The following is a 20691-nucleotide window of genomic DNA, read 5'->3' as shown; positions in this document are numbered from 1 at the left end:
CTAGGTGTACGCTAGGCCAAAAGTTCACCCGTATCTAGCGTGTTTGGAGAATCAGGACCGTCCGAATTTTATATAGGGATAATTGCACCATTGGTCCCTGTGGTATGCTATAATTATTTTTTACTCTCTATGATTTAAAAAGTTTATGGGAAGTCCCTGTGGTAAGCAATAATTACAAATCGATCCTAGCGTCAAATTCTGTTAAATTTTTTAACAGATTCCGTCAAATGCCACGCCAACGCCACATGTCGCCAATAAGATGGCGACACGTGTCAATCTTAATAAAAAAATATAAATTTATTAAAAAAAAAATAAATATACTTTTTTTTTTAAAAAAAATAAAATTCAAAAAAAAAAAAAGCAGCAAGGTGCTTCCCTTTTTTTTTAAAAATAAAATAAAATAAATAAGTATTTTTATTTATTTTTTGGCGACATGTGGCGCTGACGTGTAGAGCTAACAGATTCCGTCAAAATGGTGGACGGAAAATCGACCCAGGAAGTAAAACGTAATTATTGCATGGCACAGGGACCTCCCACGAACTTTATAAACCATAGGGAGTGAAAAATAATTATGGCATATGGCATACCACAGGGACCAACAGTGCAATTATCCATTTTATATATATATATATATATAAGTAATTGAACAAAAGCGGATAAAAATATGAGCTCTAAAGAAGAGGAGGATGAATGGATGATGATGACGGCGGCGAAGAAAATGGAGAGAACTCAGAAGCATATTGCCGTGTTGTAATGGTAGTAACCCGTTCTTGTTTAACAATCTGTCGTCGCAACTACGTTCATAAAGTACTATTCGAACAAACAAGTTCCAGTCTAATTTTAATACAGAGAAGCAAAAAAAAATAAAAAATCAAGAAACAACATATAGCCCCCTTTAATCTGCGCGAGATTGGCCTGCTCGGGATGAAAGGATGATCCCCACAATGAGACCATAGAGAGCAAGTGCTTCAGCAAAGATGAGGATCAGAATCATGCCCACAAACAGCTTCGGCTGCTGTGCATTAGCCCTGAGAAGGATCCCAAAAACAAAAGTAAGTACAAAAAATAGGGTAATACTTGGCTGAAGCAAAATTTCCGGAAGAATTCGGCGTAGCAGTGCTCCAAAAAATATCATCTCATGTGGCATGTTATTGAACCTCATAATTCGTAGTACTACTACTACCAACATGTTAACGAGCAAGAAAACAGATGCGCGTTAAAATGATATATAATCTTATAAAAAAACATAATGATTCAACTCAAATGCAACTTTGTGTCAACAAACATAACTAAAAATGCAACTCAAACAAAAAACATTTCATTCAGAACCAGAAAATAAGCCAGAAGATAACAGGCAGCTAAATAGCTAAATCCCAAGTCTCAGATAAGCAAAAGGAATCCTAAAGTCTCACAAGATTATCAGGTTAGCCAGCCTTGTGCCAAGCAAATGGTTGTCTCGAACAAATTTAATATCCATTAATAGACCCCTGCCACTTAAACAGTGCCTAAAATTGCCATTAACCTTCAGCTTGCAGCAGAGCCATTTAAGTCCCCCAAGATTATTGGAATAGGATCCTCTGCTTCTACTAAGCAAAGCATTGTCTCCAAATTTTTTTTTCTATTATATGCATAGAAACACAACTTATAAAAGGGAAGGAAATTTGGATTTTTATTGAAGCCGGTTAGGTTGGGTTTTCTCAAACAAATGATTCCAAGAACTGACTACCAACCTAATGGGCGTCTGTTTCTGAAATTCGCCTGCACTGGCGCCATTAGACTATCAGAAACCGATTGATATTGTGTGGTTTCAAGTTGGCAGCGTCAATGGGGTAGGATTTCCGTGTCCCTTGATCAGCCCCTAGTTCTATTCTTATAAAATGGTGATGAAAGGCTGGATTAATGCTCTGATAGACACCGCCACACCTAAAACCCACCACGAAAACACCGAGACCTAACCCCCACAATCCTCCAACCATCAAACCGACATCAACCACCATGAAAGAATCACCCACAGGCGTTGAACCACAGGACCACCACAAATTGACAATCCAAACCCCACATGCTGCCAATCACCTCTAAAGTCACCAAAGCTCTGAATTAAGGAAGGACTTAATGATGAACCGGTGATGCTTGGATCCGTCACCCAATCATCACATGTCTCCTCTTTCTTTATCTTGATTTCCTATTTCCATGGTTTTAGTTTGAATCTAAGCCAAATTTAATGACCAAACAGGCCAAAGCAGAAGGTCCAGAAGACAAAACTGGAATTCATCCTTTGTTTTCCCTTTCCATTAATGTTGTTCCACCATAGAGAATTATTTTATTGGGCCGATTTATCTGATTTTGATATTATCAATCGATACGGTGGTGAATTTGTTCCCGGGCCTTGAACACACTGCCCGTCTTGCCCTAATGATATAATGGGCCAATGGCCAAATTAAAACTGAAAAGTCAGCCCAATCAGCCAGCAACCTGCACAGCACTGAGTGCGGACGATGCAGGTCGGCTCAATTTCGGTCCACTGTTCGGTGTGTTTCTGTAGACGGTTTCTGATAAGCAATAACATCAGTTCGGTCATTGGACAGGCAAAAACTGACAGCACTGATTGGTGGTCATCTCTAAATTGAACTTAAATTTTGCCCTCAAGACCAGCAAACAGAAAGAGTATGACTTACAATTGGCTCCTAAGATGGGCAAACACAACTCCCCAATCATCAGAGGAGCACTACCCTTCCCAAGCACAATTTGAAAGTTTAACACAAATCTAAAATTCAAATGCGCAACTAACGCTTAAATGAAATGTAAGCCCCCTGTATTTTGGTAAATCGAAGCATAAACTCAGTATACAAGGGGAAATTGATCCCTTCATAAGCAAGGCATCTCTTACGTTTCAGGTTTATAATAGACAACAACCATCAAACCTTTCGAACTAAGCCATAGACCCCTTATCAATTAAAAATTTAACCATTCTTTAAAGCAAGCAATTTTCCCCCCACTTTGTGCTCGACTTAATCAGGGAGCTTGTCAACTAGACACCATTTCATTGTACAATCCTAAGTGAAAATCACCAGTTCCAGTGACCAAAGCAAAATATAGTGGAAAAGATAACAGAGAGACAAATTTGGCACACCTAATTTTAAATATTGTGCTCCCCCACCCCAAACACACACATTATCTACTGCCGCATATATAGAACACTCAAATGCTAGTCATTCAATAAAAGGTTAAATATTTCACCATGTTAGACTCCAAGACCACCCACATGGCATTTATTAGCGCATTATCATACTTAATAAAAAAAATTAAAAAACAAGAAAAGCTTCAATTTATTATACGGAATCAAATGCACTAAAAAAAGGTAGAACTTTTCATTTTATTAAATAAAAATAAAAGGCAAAGTAGTGGAAAGATATAATCACCGGACTCCGGCGTCACCGACAATCCCAATGGCCATGCCGGCAGAGAGGCCAGCGAGGCCACAAGCAAGCCCTGACGACAAGTGCGCGTAGCCATCAAAGAGATAATACGACTTGGCCTTTGGGTTTATTCCAGTGCTGATAATCACCGCTATGATCAGCCCGTATATCCCCAAGACTCCGGCCATAACCACCGGCACGATCGACTTCATCACCAGCTCCGGTCGCATCACTCCCATGGACGCCACGCCCACTCCGCTCTTCGCCGTCCCGTACGCCGCGCCCATGCCTGAAAAGAGAAATTCAAGTGTTAGGTCGAATAATTTTCTCGGGAAAATGTTTTCTCGGGAAAGTAACAGTGGAATTACATGAGAAGACGAGAGCCGCGGCGGCCCCGAGGAAGCCGAAGAAGGGGGCGGTTTCGTCGCCGCTGAAGGAGGTCGAAGACATCTTCTCGGTGTTTGGTTGCGGGAAAAGGGTGCGCTGATCGCGTTTATGGACAGAGTTCTGTTCTTGGTTTGTTTGTCGTCCGCGAGAGGAAGAGATCGGATCGGTGGTGGTTGATAATTGACTGGAGTGGCTGAGGAGTCGCGGACACTGAAAGGGCACGTTGGAGTGTGGGTTTACGAGAATGCCCTTTCTGTTACGTTGAATTCTGGCAACAGGATCTGATGTGGCACACGGTGATAGGGTCAGTAGGCAATTAATCCATTTTTCATTGGGTAATACCAAAATAAATATAAGAAATTTGGTTAGAGGAAGAGAAAAACAACTCTTAAAATATTTAAAATTACTTTTACATTTATATTATATTAAAAAAAATTTCTTATAAGCATTAACAAAGTGACTATACATAATTGGTTTTATTCTTAGTACATTCATAGTTTAAAATTAGTTATCTGCTTTTTTGAAGTAACTCTAACGGCCACACTATTTTAGCTATTAATTTTTACTATTTTATTTATATTTTTTTATTCTTTGTCTAATATTTATATTTTTGAATATTTATCCTTTTCTAAGTCATATTTTCAAATATTTATTTTATTCTAACCGTCATAGTTTTATAAAATTGTATTTTCTTAACGATTATATATTAGGAAACTTTGGTTTTAAGAGTCATATTTTTCAAAAAAGTTCATAAAATCTTTTTTTTTTTAAAAAAAAAAAGAAAAAAAGAAAGAAAGAGAGAAATAAACGTTTGCTTTTCATGAACACTAGTCACCAAATTGTTCACTCACTAAACAAAAATCTCTATTTTGCTAAAGCTATTAGGAAAAGATTTTAATAATTTTTAATGATTTGAGTGACTAAATATTTTAGTGAGTTTCTTCTAATGTAAATATCATGCCAAATACATGATAAGCTTCAGTGGTGGGTAGCATAAAATTAAGATTGTTTAGTAGATGTCGGTAGTTCTTTTATATTGATTATTGAGTGGGGTGTGAAAGCTACCAAAGATATTTGGGTCACAAGTCATTACTTTTTCTTCTATAAACTTTTCGACATGGTTCATATAACTGACACCTCGATTAATAAAGGACATTTAATTATTATTTTTGTACTTTTACTCTCACCCGTCAAATTCGTGAAAAAATTTAAATACCCTAATTTAAAATTAAAATTTACAAAAAATACCTTCAAAATTAAACAAATAATAATAATAATAATAAAAAAAAAAAAAAAAAAAAACTAAGGAGGTGGCTCGCAGAAGTGGCTCCGGCCACACCTTATGCCGGGGTGGCCGTGCGGACACCCTAAGCTTTTTTGGGGTGGCTAAGGGGTGGCTCGTAGGCCACCCCTTTCTTTTACTTTTTATCGTTTTGTTTTTTTTGTTATATATATATATATATAATAGGTTTATTATTATTTTTTATTAATTTACTGTTTAAGAGTATTTTTGTTTTTAAACAAAATTTGACATCTAAAAATCGCATATTCTATATAATTTAACGAGATTTTATGATAGAAAAAAATAAAAGTACAAAAATAATAATTGAATAATCTCTTATAACTCGCCATGGAATTTAAACTGTAAATAAATCAATCAATGGGAATTATTATTGGGAGGAAAGATTCGAAATTTGTTTAGCACGTGGCAAAAGAAGATGGGTTGAAAAAAGTTTACTTTTTTCATGAATGATGACATGTTCAACGAACACAATAGAAAAGTCCTAATTAGTAAAGCGCGAAGTCTTCGCGACATCGCCTCTCTCTCTCTCTCCAACTCAAAAGTACAGTCAGACTTGCAGAGGAGAGAGAGAGTCAGAGAAACGTGTAAAGATGGCCGATTCCAAGGTGGAGACGATCTCAAGACTAGCGCAATGGAAGATCGACAACTTCGGACCCTGCTCTTTCAAAAAGTCCGAACCTTTCAAGCTCGGAATCTGGAACTGGTAACGCACGCCCTCTCTCAGAATTTTTGGATGTATTTATGTGTGTGTCGTTGAATTTTGAGTTGGTGGTTGATGTTTTGAGATGGGTTTGCAGGTATTTATCCATAGAGAAGAATCGGTACCTCTACATTCGCCTATTTCCAGAGCCCTCACGGGTCTCCAAGGAGCAGCCTCCGCTTGCTCGCTTTGTCCTCCGAGTCTCTAACACCGGTGCTAACCGCAGGCCCTACATTTCCCCAAGTATGCATCGCTCTCTTCCATTTTTCTTGTTATCCGCATATATATGCTTGTTGAGTTTTCTTTTTCGTCTTCGGGATTTGGATTCTACTGTTTTAGGATCATAGCAGGTATCGGGTATTTCTAATTTGAGTCTTATGTGGTTGAGATCTTTATTTATATATAAAAAAAAAAAACTTTTAAGCAATTTACAATGGGAATCGAGGTAAACTTTTATGCAGGCAAAGAACTGAGATGCTGAAGATGTTTTGTTCTTAATAATGTATAATAATTTTTTGTATTGTAATATGATGGGGATAACTACTTGTTTGTTAGGGAGATAAAAGGCCTTGGAGAGTCTACAAGTGAGACAGCGATATAACATGTTGAGACAATATTATGTATTCACCACTCACTTTTGTTCTTATTACTCGATGTGAGATTCTATCATAGGTGACACTCCAACACTACTATATACACGTTGTTACCACGAATTGAGAAGCCAATGGCAATGTATGTTTTGAAGAAATCTTAGTTGCTTGCTCTTTTTGTGTGTGTCTGCCTACGTGATATTAACTGGGACTACTACTTGTATGGGGATGGGATTTGAGATTTGATGGCAAGTCAGTTTGGGAACTCTGCTTTTTCTGGATGAAAAACAAACTTAGCTAAATATGCGTCTGCACACAGATTTATAAATTGTGCAGAGATACATATAGTAACATCTCTATCTGAGTTTGGCCAATTAAAAATTAAAAAGCGTCTGTATTTTAGAGTTTTAAGAAAAAGGTCACAAAAGCCATAAGGAATATAGCTGATGGGGAGTAGATATGGTAGTGTCTATTTGATTGCTGTGACATAATACATCGATTTTTAAACCAATCCCATATACACCTAACTCTGCTCTTAGTCTGCTGGCTAGGAGACATGGCAACACTAGAATCTTGCACAAAGGAGATGAAACTGTGAGGATTTTATGTGGAAAACAGGAAAAGCATCTTATGTATGTGCCTTGATGCCCCAATAAACTGGAGGTATTCATAAATAAAAAAAATAAAAAAAATAAAAAGAAAAGAAAAGAAAAGAAAGAAAGAGACAAAAAGCAAAGTAAGTGGAGGCAGAGGAGGGTTTTTTAGTGGTCAGTTGACCCCATTTTTTTTTCAAAAAGAGCTGTACGAGATATAGGTATGATTAGAGACACAAACAGATGTCAGCAGGAATGTTTTGTCGTTAAGAAGTTGGTTGAATACCTTGTGATCTAGTGTTCAACCACATGCTATATTTCCTAATTTTTCTTGTGCAAAAAAATCACATGATCTTTTGGCCCCAGTGATTCCCTGAGGTGGATCTCACTCGCTCCCTTGCATCTATTATGCAAGAATTTTTATAGATGGTCAGGGTATCAATTGGATGAGATCTATTTCTTGGTAGATAGATTTTGCTCAGTGTTGCTGAACCTAGTATGCAATGAATCGAGTTAAAATAAGCAGGTATCATGTTGTTTCCCATTTAATTTTCTTTTTGAACGATTAATTGAACTCTTTGTACTCCATATTATAGGTCTGCAAAGTTTCTGTGCTGCTCCTTTCTACAATCTGTTCTATGTTTCTTGCAAATAATCTAACTCTTGTCTATTAATCTGGTTTTCATTTGACAGCATGTAATAATTGTACCTTTTTTTTTTCAAACAAAAAATAAAAAAAATAGAACTTTAAATTATAATTGCTATAATGGGCCATTGAGTAGTGTTCTTATAAATATTAATTTTCTGAATACATAAAGAGGAGATTGATTCAGGCTGCATTTCTTTATGCTTTCCCATATGACAGTGGGTAAAATAAAACAAATGTTTGACCTACTTGACACAAAGAAGTCAAATAAGTTCCAACAGATTGTGATCATCCAACGTAGAGTATTGAAATTCATGTATCTTATTTTAAGCTCCAGTGTGGTGATATGTTTTGCATATAAGCATCAGGCGCATAACGCTGTATTGCATCATACTGCAGTTCATGAGAGACAACTTCGGACATCTGAAGACTTTGTTTGGCCGGTTGATTCCACCTTCGTTGGTCGCTTCATCATTGATGTTGAGTTTCTGGACCTGAAGATCTGCCCTCTGAATGTTAGTACCTTTTTGTAGTCTTCTTATATGAGGTGCTATGATGTTGGTTTGTGCAAAGTTGTTTTGGTGAAAAGTAGTTTATGTCCTCTTGGAGCTCCAGTTTAAGATGAATGCATTCAAATGTATGCTGTAGAATTTCTCTAGTGGCAGAAAGTTGAAATTGGGAACATTTTTTCAACTGTTTCCAGTCTGCTTCCTCTATGATGAAGTGGCTTTCAACAAGAAAATACAGTTAACATGAATTTATTCTTTTGAAAAAAGAAAAGCACCTAGGAAATCATGCATCAAAACAAACTCAAAGTTCCTCATAATATCTTTAAACCGTGCTATGCCTATGCTTCATTAATTATTGGTCTTTGCATGCTTAAACGCAGGGCGGGGAACCCTGTTCTATATGGCCCGGTGATGGGATGATGCAGTCTTTGTCAGCCCAAAGCACTCTTCGTTGTCTCTCTCGTATGCTTGATGAGGCCATCCATGCTGATCTCACCATTAACATTGCTGACGGCTCTTTAAGAGCTCATAAGGCAGTTTTGTCTGCAAGTTCTCCCGTGTTTCATAGCATGTTCCATCACGACCTCCAGGAAAAAGAATCCTCTACAATCTACATAGAAGACATGTCACTGGAATCTGGCATGACCCTTCTCAGTTACTTGTATGGAACCATAAAACAAGAGGATTTCTGGAAGCACCGGCTGGCACTACTTGGGGCAGCCAACAAATATGACATTGCTGACCTCAAAGATTCTTGTGAGAAAAGCCTCTTGGAAGACATTAACTCAGGGAATGTGCTTGAGAGGCTGCAAGAGGCTTGGCTTTACCAGTTGGACAAGTTGAAGAAAGGATGCATGATGTACCTGTTTGATTTTGGCAAGATATATGATGTTAGAGAGGAAGTTAATGACTTTTTCAGGCATGCAGACAGGGAATTGATGATGCAGATGTTCCAAGAGGTGCTTACAGTTTGGAAGCCTGTATAAACTACTAACATGGGCATCTGTCTTCAGATACCAAGAAATGATAGGTACCTGTATATACTCCTGCGTATATGAACATGCTAAGGTTTTGCATGTCGGGAAGTATTCATTTCAGTTGTTAAGAATATTTTCATTTGTGACCCGTGTGAAACTTGATCTGGGAATAACAATCCAGTAATTATGTTTTAAGTAAATGAGGCAATGCTTTTATTGCTTTTAGTTTTATCTATTGTGTTTCTTCCCGAATGTTGTTTCATATCATGGGCGGCCTCTGCCTCTCCCACTGAGTTTTTAGATTATATTCATTTGTCCTAAATTACCGGTTATTTCAAAAGCTTTAACATATAGAAATGAGAATTTATTAATTTAATTAAATACTTTAACCATTGTAAAAAAAAAAAAAAAAAAAATACTATTTATCATTCCATTAGTATATTCACCTTTTTTAAACAAGTCCAAAAAAAAAAAAAAAAAAGATCTAAGTCTAGCGTGTTGTCTCATGGATATAAATATGACCTAAGATGGCACAAAAATTCCAACATATAATAATATTTATGGGTGCGGTAATTCATATAACTATCTTGAACATGAAATCCCTCTTAAGATTATACTTGAAAGCCCAAAAATACACATAATTTTCACGAACAGAGTTTGTAAGAAATTTCATGCAATTCACATATAAGAGTGACATGTGTTTTTTAAACATGTAAGAAGAATATTTTTTTCTTCATTAATGCTATTAAAAAATCATATGATATTAAAACATGTGTTATGTTAAGGGACACGTGTCAATCTTATACGTGGGTTGTATGAAATTTCCTACAAACCCGATAGTAAGAAATTTTTATCCTTAAACTTAAAAGTTGTTTGGCTCTATCCCATCAGATAATAATGAAGTGGTATAAAAACGTGTTTTATACCATTACTTAAATCCCGAATCCCTAATATATAGTGATAAAAGAAAAAGAAAAAGAAAATCATCTTTCTCAAGCCTTCTTTGCCAAGAAACCATACTTGATCACTCTCTCTCTGTACTATCTCCAGTACTATATCCACCGATGGAATCGATATACGAATACCACATCGGCAGGGAAGAGCAAGAGCAAGACGATGGCGATCAAATACAACTGCCCTGCGATTGTTTCTTAATCCATTTGTACTTCCGCCATGTGCTTCAATTGGAGTACCCACAACGCGCTTTCATCCCAATAGCCTCCTTTTGCCAGCCATTCCTCGTACCATGCGACGCCTTCTTGTCTCTCGGCTCGACAATCTTGCACGACATGTTCTCCGAAACGGGCGTGTCCCAGGACTTCTTGGACGCCGCCGTACCTCACATACTGTCCTTCGCCTTCGACATGGTTGAGGACACCACGACCCGTCGTAGCGTCGGCCGTGCCTTGTTGCCTATGGCTTTGGTGGTTCTGGTTGCGACAGCCTATGACGAACGCGACGAGATCGAGAGGGCCATAAGAGAATCGATGGAAGAATCCAGGAGGGCGATTGCGACCGTGCCGGCGGCCAAGTCGTCCGTTGACGAGGCGTTGAGGAATGTGAGAATTGACGACGGCTCTTGTACGGCGAGAGAATGTAGCATTTGCTTGGAAGAGTTCTGTAGTGGGTTGGAGCCGGAGGTTGTCTGTATGCCTTGCTCACATGTTTATCATAGGGGTTGTATTGTTCGGTGGCTGCAGAGGAGTCATTTGTGTCCGTTGTGTCGCTTTCCGATGCCGACTTGATTACAGTTCAATTGGGGAATTTTGTCACTACAGTAATATCGGAGGTTGCTGGTGGTGGAGGCGAATTCGAAAGGTAAAAATTTAAGATTTCGGATTTACTGGTACATATACATGAACCTAGTGATCGATCATCATTAATTTATTGAGCTGCCTTTAGCAGTCATATTAATCTCTTGGTTCATATAAATCATTTGCAAACTTTCTGTTGCATTGGAAAATTATGGTTTGATGAGGGTTCTCGTTTGTTGATAGTGTGTAACACATTCGAAGTGAAATAGGACAAAGTTTTCCTTCAAACTGGATTGAAAGAGATTAAAGTTTTCTTTTAAATTGGGTTGGAGGAAAGTCTATCAAATTGAGATGAGATTGTCATATATATATATTTTAAAATGCTCTATTAAAAATGAAGGTGGGTTGAACGAAATTTGTCCGATTCAATTTGGAGGAAAACTTTGTCGTAAATGGCTAGAGACGGGGCCATTTTGTATTCCATTCAGCCTTGTTTGCAAATTAAAGGTTCTAATGGCCTTGTGTTGATCAGCTATAGTAGTTCTGTCTCAATTGTTATTGTTCTTCTTTCTATGTATTTGCCTGTTTTTAATTTGTCCTTTGTCACTAAAGCTATCAATTCTCTCTGGTTGTCTACCTCATTACTAATGATCAATGATGAGATCAATTTTAGTTGGATATTATAACTAAACATTTGTACTACAAATTTTTGAAGCAGAACAGAGGATTAGCTGATTGCAGAGTACCAATTACATCTTGTAATTGGAAAAATGTTCACAAGATGCAGGTTGTCCCTTAAGCGAATGATGGCTTTACTGGAGACACGGAAGGTCTTGTGGCCAGTGTGTCAGCATTATACTTTCAAACACTCAATGAGCGTTTGCACTTGATTTGGGGATTTAAGGCGCAGGGCTGGCTGGACAGGAAAAGAATGTTGCGACCATCATTTGTGAAAATTTTGGCACCTTGAGTTCCTTGCAGCTCAATAACGTAAGCATTAATTTTTATGATTGTTTGTTTTATTTCACATATGATTCTTATCAATGATGATAAAAAGGGTTATATCGAATGAATCCTCTTATGCTACTGACTACAATTCTAAAGATAAAGGCAATATCCCATGCTTCTTTAGCTCTTGTTGCTCCCATAATTCTTGAAAAATTAGTTTCAAAGACTCCCCTTTGAATCTTTCTAAGAGCTCTTTCATCTATGCTTTTGTTCTCCTTCAACTCCTTTTGTTGAGCTTCTGTCAAATCTGATGTAAATCCAGGTATTTCAGATCATGATTCTACCATGTCCCATAAATCTATGGAAACAAATAGAGCTTCATCTTTATACACCAAAAATCATAATTCTCACCGGAAAAGATTAGAACTTGAACACTACTCCAGTTTATACTACTTGTTCTGGCCATATTTCTCCCTCAAAGTCTCCTTTGTTTTCTTTTCGACTTTCTGCCCCAAACTCTCCTTTGAGCATGACTCTGATACCAAATCAGTTGGCTGGATGTTCCAGCAAGACGATCATCAAATGGCAGTAAAGTAGACAAAGAAAATAAAAAGCAAGAAGAGGAAATATTGCTGCAGAATTGTCTGCGGAAAGAGAGAGCTCAAAAACAGAGGAGGTGGAGATATAAACTGAACTTCTTCTTCTATTTTCTACATCTACTTTTCATACAAGCTACCTTTTAATTTTGAGAATACAAACTTTCTAGAACATAGGACTAACTTAATTAAGACAGATGCACTTTTGACAAAACTGTGCACATGTATGTTTCTCTTGTTGGCTTTACACTTTTATTCAAATTTCAGGTCTGTGACAGTGAAACTCTCTTGCATTCATATTAATTGTGTTTATTCCACAGGATATAATAGAATTTTTTGCAAGAAACATGGTGAATGAGAACCTGGGGGCAATCTGCAATGCATTTGTGGTTCATGCTGACAGCAACGAGTATGGCTGTATGGGGCTGTGGATGAGAACTGCATCACACTTGCTGTTGATTTTCCCAAGACTGGGCATGGGATCAAAAGTGCCCTTATGATTGGCAGCTGAATGGTGGTGTGCTAGAACAGTATAAAGTGAAGAGGGAAGAAGAGATTGTAACTGGGCACATCTGCTCCATGCCCAAGTACAACTCTAGGAAGTACGGGAAGCTCAAGGAGAAGCTCAAGCATTCCTACAGTGCTCTGTAGAAAGAGTTCAGGCAAAAGTACATCCCCTAACAACATTTTAAATTGGTAGTACTTTTCTAGCCATTTGATGCAACCTGAATTTCATAATTTTAGAATCTACAATTTTTTTTTGAAATTGTTGGGAATCCTTATTTGTTCCGGGCGTTCTTTTTTCCCCGTGAAAAGTAGATTCTAGACAATGGTATTAATGGCGCAACACAAACAAGAAGGAAAAAAACGCTGCTAAAAAATTAGCCGTGTTTGTTGCCTGATTGGTGAGTTTTAAGTTTTTTGCTTAATTGGTGTCGTTTAAATCGTGGCAAATTGCTTCTTTTTTTTTTTTTTGAGTATTAGTTTAAACGATTAAGTATATTATTTTTATATCAACTTAAATTTTTGAGACACAAGCGGTGATCTCACCGATTGATCTGGATTCATTCTAAAATGTATGTTAAGAGTGGAGAGACCAAGAGGATTCCCACCATAGAACACAGGAGAAACAATAGTTAAAGAATAGAATTGGCTAGGGATGTATATAAACTAATCCGTTCGACAACTCGCTCAGTTTAGTCCGATCCGAACTCGAACTCGATACTGTAGAAACTCGATCATTACTGTAGAAGCCCGCTCGATTAGTAACTGATACATACCTTACTCGCTCGATAAAACTCGATAGGGGCTGGCAAGCTCAACTCGTTTAAAGTTCGACCAGATCGCTCGCTCGGCTCGTTAGTCCGACTCATTAGCTCGTTCATATCTTACATATATATTAGTAAAAATAGTAAATATAATATTACATATTAATTATAATACTTTGATAACAATATTTAGTATGTTAAATTAACATATTAAGTTTTTAATAGTTAGTATATAACAATATAACAATATTAAATAGTTGGCATATAAGTATATATATATAAACACATATATCACATCACACGTGGTTATCAATAGTTATATATTATACTTATATTATAGTTACTTAGTTTTATAGAATATATTAGACTTACTATTTGTTCACATTACACATATACCATAGTTTATACTCTCTAGTTATATATAATAACATATTGTTAATTTGTTACTTAACTATAGTTATGTACTATATTTTATAATATGCCTTATATAGTTACATATTATATATTTATGTTATTAATAAATACATAGAGGTTGTTCATAAACTTGGGCTTCAATTCTGCTTTGATCACTCATTAAAAAATTTAATAGTCTACTTCGAGCTCTAGTTGAGCCAAGCTTGTCGAGTATCCCGACTCGGCTCGAATGTAATTTTTAACGAACTCAAGCTTGAGCTCGAGCTCGAGCTCGCTTGAATTTTAAATGAGCCAAGCTTGAACATGCAATTTATAGCTCGGCTCAAATTCAAGCTCGACTTATAAACGAGCCGGTCTTGAAATCTTTAAATTCGACTCAGCTTGGCTCGATTACATCCCTAGAATTGGCTATCTTCTTCAGATAATTGGATAAAATTTGCTACTTGATTGGAACTTGGAAGAATACTACGCCAAACGATTTTTCATGAGCTTCAGTTTATCATGAATCTTAGCATTCTAAAGAGTTTTCTGATCTTTGGAGTCCAAAGCGCATTTGTATTAAAAAGAAAATGTTAATCTAATTTGTAGGCTAAAAATCACTTTTATTTTAAAGTAAATGGAGATGAGTCAGTTTATGATCAAAATTTATTGTTGTTGTATTTAATGGTGTAAATAATATCACATCATTTAAATTTTTTTGAATAACCTTCCAACATTTTGGTCATATAGTCAAGGCAGAATTGCCCCTGGCCTTGGGGACATAGTAGTCCCTCCAAATTTTTTAAAAATCACTCTCTTATTTATTTATATTTTTTCAAAAAAATATTATTTCTTCAATTCTATCCCCTCATCTCAAATCTTAGTTCCAGTTGGATAAATCATAACCATGAAATACTTCTCTCCATTTCACTTAAATTGTAGAGCGTCCATACTGCACAAAACCAAACCAGTTCAAGGGCAAATGAGTACTCAATAAATCCCTAAGCGCACTAGTAACAATTTTCCTTGGGTTTTTTTTTTAAAAAAAATTTAGAAAATCAAACTATTTTTTTTTGTTTCTCTATCCAAAATAAACTACAAAATAGCTTCTTTTATCAATTTTTTTTTACCACTTATATATTTTTTCAAATGAATGTGGAAAAAATAAAGTTGGATATCCTGATATCCATAAGGACAGCCACAGCAGGGAAAAGTTGGTTGATCTGCTGATCTGCTATTCAACCAAAAGTGGTGATAAGGACAGCCAGAACAGGAAAAAGTTGGTTGAGCTGCTGATATACTATTCAACCAAAAGTGACAAAGATGAAGGAGGGTCAGAAAGAAATCTATTACATCGCCGGTTAGAATAAGAAGGCAATTTTTAAAAATAAGCTTTAGTAAGATTACAATTTGACCATTAAAATCACATTTAACCTTTAAAACCGTGTTTTTAAAAATCTTGTCAACAATATAAAAAATGCAAATTTTTCTACACTAAAATCACAATATTTTTAAAAACACATAGCACGAAATACTTTTTACAATTTAATTTAAAATTACATTTATAATCTATGTAAAAGAAAAAATGTACATCTACATACAATCAAGTTTTAAATTTACTATTGAATTTGTAAAGACCAATGAAGGTCCCATAAATTTAAAAATGAGATGCAAACGAAATGTATGGAATACGTAAAAATCATTTCTCAAAACTAAATTACGTAGATAATGCTTGAATCGTAGAATTAAAAGGCAATTCAAAAACCAAGAAAATTAAATAGTAACTATTACCCATCCATCATTTAACATTTTCAAACACCAGAAAAATTGCTATTGAACTCCCATATGCAGCAAACGAAATGGATTCTGCTTAAAAATCTAAATGTCAAAATCTTGCAATGTAGGAACCATCACTCTGAAGCAAGATTTGAGCTCTCTGGGGCCCCACCAAAACCACCAGACCCACGACCAAAGCCAGGCCTTCCACCAGGACCCTGCAAGTTTGGTGCAAGAAACATAATCAATGGAGAAACTACCAAACTATAATCCCAGAGCAAACAAGTCATCCCCAATTCTTTTACAAATAACACTACCACCAATAAACATCTACCGACTTACAAACTATAATCTCACATATTTCCCAATCAACTTGGAGCCTGTTTGGGATTGCATCAGGAAATAAAACTTTTATCTAAAAAAACCTCATTTTCAAGCTTCTCCCAAAATACAGTTTTGGGCTTTTTTTTTTTAGGGGAATAAAATAAGTGTGCTTTAAATTTGTTACCAAATGGACCCATTTTTCTTTGGCATAGCTTTTTAAGTACTAAAAGCACTTTTAAGCTCCTTAACACAATCTCAAGCAGGCTCTTAGAATATTCCAAATAATTATTCAAATGTTGACAAAATCTGCAAGATTAAAATAAAATGAAGATTTTGAAGAGATTAAAAAGACTAGATTGGACAGAAAGAGAGATACAATCTATTAACGGGCAGCTAACAATCATCAGGTAGTCAAAATTCTTAGGCTACCATATGTAGGATTGACCCACTCAATTTTTATTTTCTTTCTTTTTTTGAAAAAAATACAAGACACCTGAGACGATAAGAATTAGGTCATAGCATTAATGCATTCTTTCTAGCTATAACTCCACATACAATCTAACTTCTAACCTCACATCAATACAATTTAATCATTTCTCCTTTTGACCACAAATGGAAAGCTGCCAATGTGTTCCTCAAAATTTTCTATTGGCCACTGAAACATCATCAACTTGTTTAAACAACTAGATGAACGTCAGAAACCATGCTATAAATAAAGAGTCTGGTTTTGGTTGACAACTGAACCAAATGAACCAAGACTTATTAACACACAATACCTCAAGAAGAGAAAAATAAGGGGGCTTATAAAAGACATGGGGTAGGGGACAGGAAGCAGGGGCGAACGACCTCAAGCCAATGACAGAAAGCATTCTCCAATAAGTCTAAAATCTGTAAAAATTTATCAAAATCCAGCCCCCAAAATTATTATGTTTCTAGGTTTTTCACTATCTTCTTGACCTGAACTACTCCCACCCAACTCCTCCTTCCACACAGGTTCAGACCAGAACTTCCCCCTTGTAGTGGGCTGATGTACGAGTGGGCTATAATAATTACTCTTGTAAGCAGCAGCAAAAACTAATCTAAACTCTGAACTGCAGGAAAGTAAAGACCAACCCCATTGGCTTAAAAGAAAATTTGGTGCACTAGTTTCCCTCGCTCAATGGACTCACCAAACCCATCCAACATAACCTATAAATGGCATATTTGAAGAAAATGAACAATGCCAAAAACAATGTAAAAGAAACATCTTGCTATATCACAAAGAAAGAACCAATTTGAATGTTCCCCTCTCAACCTTCGGCACCAAAGTCAAGCTCGAGAACATCACAATGAGACATAAATATGATACATACAGCAATAAAATCACTCAAATGTATAGATGCCAGAAGAATGTACTAAAGAAAGACCACAACAAAATTACCCCAAAACTAGGCCTGTAGTCAGCAGGCGCTCCACCCTTGTCACCAAAGTCACCACCCTGACCACGGGGACCTCCACGGTACCCATCCCGGTCACCAAATCTCCTCTCTCCCTCAAAACGAGGAGGGCCACTGATTCACAACAGAAATTTTCAATTAATCACACAAACCCCCAAAAAACACAAATTTATTAATTAGAGCAGTATCAGTACCCAATCCACAACATGGAACAAGAATTTACCGGGGGCGATCTCCGGATGGGCCGCCAAAGGGCCGACCAGCAGGCCGGGCCTGCTTCTTCAGAGTGGCTGGGACAATCTCTGAGGGAAGGTTGAGGTAAGTTCTGAGGAACTCAATGCCGTCGTTGGTGAGATACCAGTAGTAGTGCATCCAAGCAAAGGTCTCGCGCACGTACGCCTTCGACTTGAAGCTCTGCATCAGCTTTATTACCTGTAGATTCGGCACATCAATGTCCGGGTGCTTCGCCAGATTGAAGTCCTTTTTCGCATAGCAAACTCCCTCTGAACACAAACATTACCACAAAATTCAGCAATTAAATCACACGCATGTATATATATATATATAGAGTATGTATACACGTATAGAGAGAAACCTTGGAAGAGGTACTTGGAGATCTCGCGCCGGTTCTTCTCTGAAATGATCTGAAAGGGAAACAATTAGAAAAGTCAGAGACCAATTTGATATCTGTTTGGATGCCGAGAAACTGCGGAAAACGAAATGAAAAGAATTTGGAGGCTTTAGATTTTCGCCTAAAACCCTAATCACACGCGTTCCGTACATTTTCATTTTCCTTTCTTTTCCTAAGAAAACTTTATCGGCAAACAAACAGAACATTAACGCTTTCACAGACAAGCAGACAGAGAGAGAGAGATGTACCATTGTTGCGATGAGGTTGAGGATGCGAGGGCTAGACGAGGCGGCGAGCTCTCTCTCTGTGGAGTATCGTTATAAGGAGAAGAAGTGTAGGAGTAGGACTCTTGCTTTTACTTTTAAAATCATTGATTTTTGTTTTTATTTTTTTTAAGAAAAAATATTTTGATATGATATTAAGATAGAAGTTTTTTTTTTTTTTTTTTTTTTTTTTTGAGTATTTTATATTGTTTGTTAATATATATATATTTTTTTTTGAAAGAGAAAACAAAAGCAAAAAGGGATAAACTTTATCCAACAAAGCCCATCAATGCTGGGTAGCAAAGTAATTTCAGATCAGTTATAATCGGCCAGGTAAGAGCATTTTTAGTAGCCTCACCAAATTAGTTTTTTAGCTATTTTGGTGAGCCAATTTGATGAAAACTCTTAAAAACCACTCCCAGCAGCCTCACCATTTTAACCAAAAAAATTTGATGACTGAAATTACTAGTCAAATTAGACCAGGCATTTTCACTCAACAACCCACTCACCAAATTTTGTTTCACATTTCTCTCTCACATGATTAGCACACTTTTTTCCTTTTTTCTCTCATTTTCTTCTCTCATCTCCCATCTCTCACACGATAATGTCCTTATTTCATGGATATAAATGATTTTTTATAAAAATATTATATAGAGAAAAAATAAAGAAATATGAAAAAATTATTATTTAAATGGAATAGTGAATATTGACTAGTTAAAATGGTGAGGCTGCTGGGGGAATTTTAATAAAGTGGCTCATCAGAATAGAAAAAAATAATTTTTAGTTATTTTGGTGAGTAAAATTTGGTGAGGCTATTAGGAATGCTAGAGTTGAAGCCGATTATTTATTTCTTAAACACCCGATTATAATCGGATAACCAATTCCTCCGAGTATATATATATTATTTTGGGCCTATATAAATATTGGACATGAGCATGGTCACATGAGCTCTTTCTTTGGTCTAAGCAAATGACCGGCCCATCAGCCTTTTATTTTTGCACGTATTAATTGAATTATATATCCCTTTATCATTTGCCATTATCCAAGCAAAGTGCATTTTCATCACATGTCCTTTTAATTATGTACCTAGTACCATCTATTATTTTTTTTTAACTACGGAGATAATTAAGGTGAGTGACTAAAATAATTGAGATTCACCCACAACTTTAATAGCTTCGAGTTGGCTCGACTCTACCCTACCACAAAACGAAATATGATTATCTTCATTTTCATTTCTATTTCACGTTAAGATTTTGTTTAATTATATTTGACAGTGTATACGGCATTCCGTCTTTTAAATTTTTATTCATTTTTCATTTCATGTTCAGATTTTGTTTTATTATATTTAATTATATATATATTGTATTACTTAATTTAAAACTTTAAATAACATAACAATATATATCATTAAATCTATAAGGCCTAGTCAAGACCATGAAATAACTTCATTAAACTTTCTGGATAAATGCAAAATTAGTCTATGCCTAAATTACAAGTCGCTCCATGTCGTATTAAAGTAAATTCATAAGTATTTGAGATATGCTAAAAAAACAATTTAACCTTTGTAGTCAAATTATGTTAAAACGTTGAACGGATTTCATTAAGTGCCACGTCAACACCAATAAAATTATGACATGTGTCACACTTAATAAAAAATATAAATATATGTATATATAAAAAAAAAAAATGAAAGAGAGCTGGTTGTGCAGCCGGAGGTGGCGGGAGTGGCTCGTAGGTCACCCCTTTCCTTTTTTGTTTTTAAAAAATATTAGGTTTTTAGTTTTTTTTTTTTTTAGAGTTAGAGTGACATGTATCGTCATTTTAGTAGCATTGACACGGTACTTAACAGAATTCGTTCAATGCTTTAATATAATTTGACTCCAGTGACTAAATTATTTTTTTGGCATATCTCAAAGATCTTTGAATTTACTTTAATACAATAGAAAACGGTTTATAATTTAGGTAAACTAAGTAGACTAAATTTGCATTTATTCCTAAATTCTCTATCATCACCTCTCCTCTCTAGCCGCCTCCACAACAAAATTTATTTATATTTGTTTTTTTGTAGTGTTTTTCTCGATTGGATATAATTGGATCCCAACATATTTTATTAGTAAAATTGACCGAATAAAAGTGAAGTGGACTAATTAAAATATATATATATATAAAAAAAGGATAATT

The 20691-nt window shown here is 35.9% G+C and overlaps 4 protein-coding genes across 5 annotated transcripts; 2 read left to right on the top strand and 2 right to left on the bottom strand.

Moving 5' to 3' along the window:
- Window positions 1-719: 719 nt before the first annotated feature.
- On the bottom strand, window positions 720-4002 carry LOC133854828 (V-type proton ATPase 16 kDa proteolipid subunit-like). Its single transcript, XM_062291099.1, has 3 exons — window positions 3785-4002; window positions 3420-3705; window positions 720-1028 (listed from the first exon to the last, which is right to left on the bottom strand). Exons 1-3 carry the CDS (start codon window positions 3864-3866, stop codon window positions 896-898), a joined length of 501 nt encoding a protein of 166 aa, XP_062147083.1. The 5' UTR covers window positions 3867-4002; the 3' UTR covers window positions 720-895.
- Window positions 4003-5603: 1601 nt separating this feature from the next.
- LOC133854817 (BTB/POZ domain-containing protein At1g21780) lies at window positions 5604-9352 on the top strand. The gene is made up of 4 exons (XM_062291089.1): window positions 5604-5809; window positions 5904-6049; window positions 8035-8150; window positions 8525-9352. The coding sequence occupies exons 1-4, from the start codon at window positions 5697-5699 to the stop codon at window positions 9128-9130; spliced, it is 981 nt and encodes a 326-aa protein (XP_062147073.1). The 5' UTR covers window positions 5604-5696; the 3' UTR covers window positions 9131-9352.
- Window positions 9353-10112: 760 nt separating this feature from the next.
- Window positions 10113-13354, top strand: LOC133858501 (probable E3 ubiquitin-protein ligase RHC2A). Of its 2 annotated transcripts, XR_009898522.1 has the most exons (3): window positions 10926-10939; window positions 11594-11865; window positions 12740-13354. XR_009898522.1 is itself a non-coding variant. In XM_062293977.1 (2 exons), exon 1 carries the CDS (start codon window positions 10186-10188, stop codon window positions 10864-10866), a length of 681 nt encoding a protein of 226 aa, XP_062149961.1. In that variant the 5' UTR covers window positions 10113-10185; the 3' UTR covers window positions 10867-10939; window positions 11599-11617. The 2 variants fall into 2 exon arrangements, 1 of the variants encoding a protein (XP_062149961.1); XM_062293977.1 differs by lacking the exon at window positions 12740-13354 and having other exon boundaries at window positions 10113-10939; window positions 11599-11617.
- Window positions 13355-15836: 2482 nt separating this feature from the next.
- LOC133854807 (small ribosomal subunit protein eS10z-like) lies at window positions 15837-18600 on the bottom strand. The gene is made up of 5 exons (XM_062291079.1): window positions 18496-18600; window positions 18212-18260; window positions 17840-18119; window positions 17601-17730; window positions 15837-16074 (listed from the first exon to the last, which is right to left on the bottom strand). The coding sequence occupies exons 1-5, from the start codon at window positions 18496-18498 to the stop codon at window positions 15991-15993; spliced, it is 546 nt and encodes a 181-aa protein (XP_062147063.1). The 5' UTR covers window positions 18499-18600; the 3' UTR covers window positions 15837-15990.
- Window positions 18601-20691: the final 2091 nt, after the last annotated feature.

The sequence above is a fragment of the Alnus glutinosa genome, chromosome 1 (assembly GCF_958979055.1).
Source record: "Alnus glutinosa chromosome 1, dhAlnGlut1.1, whole genome shotgun sequence".
NCBI lineage: Eukaryota > Viridiplantae > Streptophyta > Magnoliopsida > Fagales > Betulaceae > Alnus > Alnus glutinosa.
This window is presented reverse-complemented; position numbering and strand designations above follow the sequence as displayed.

Bases quoted from the DNA above. Each gene is read 5' to 3' on its own strand.
- LOC133854828 (XM_062291099.1), bottom strand. From the start codon at position 3,866: ATGTCTTCGACCTCCTTCAGCGGCGACGAAACCGCCCCCTTCTTCGGC. The intron at 3,706-3,784 runs GTAATTCCACTG...TTCTCTTTTCAG, and splicing joins CGCGGCTCTCGTCTTCTCAT to GCATGGGCGCGGCGTACGGG. The intron at 1,029-3,419 runs GTGATTATATCT...GATCCTTCTCAG, and splicing joins GTCGGTGACGCCGGAGTCCG to GGCTAATGCACAGCAGCCGA.
- LOC133854807 (XM_062291079.1), bottom strand. The intron at 18,120-18,211 runs GTTTCTCTCTAT...GTTTGTGTTCAG, and splicing joins CTCCAAGTACCTCTTCCAAG to AGGGAGTTTGCTATGCGAAA. The intron at 17,731-17,839 runs GTAAATTCTTGT...GTTGTGAATCAG, and splicing joins CCATCCGGAGATCGCCCCCG to TGGCCCTCCTCGTTTTGAGG.
- LOC133854817 (XM_062291089.1), top strand. From the start codon at position 5,697: ATGGCCGATTCCAAGGTGGAGACGATCTCAAGACTAGCGCAATGGAAG. The intron at 5,810-5,903 runs GTAACGCACGCC...ATGGGTTTGCAG, and splicing joins AAGCTCGGAATCTGGAACTG to GTATTTATCCATAGAGAAGA. The intron at 8,151-8,524 runs GTTAGTACCTTT...GCTTAAACGCAG, and splicing joins TGAAGATCTGCCCTCTGAAT to GGCGGGGAACCCTGTTCTAT.
- LOC133858501 (XM_062293977.1), top strand. From the start codon at position 10,186: ATGGAATCGATATACGAATACCACATCGGCAGGGAAGAGCAAGAGCAA.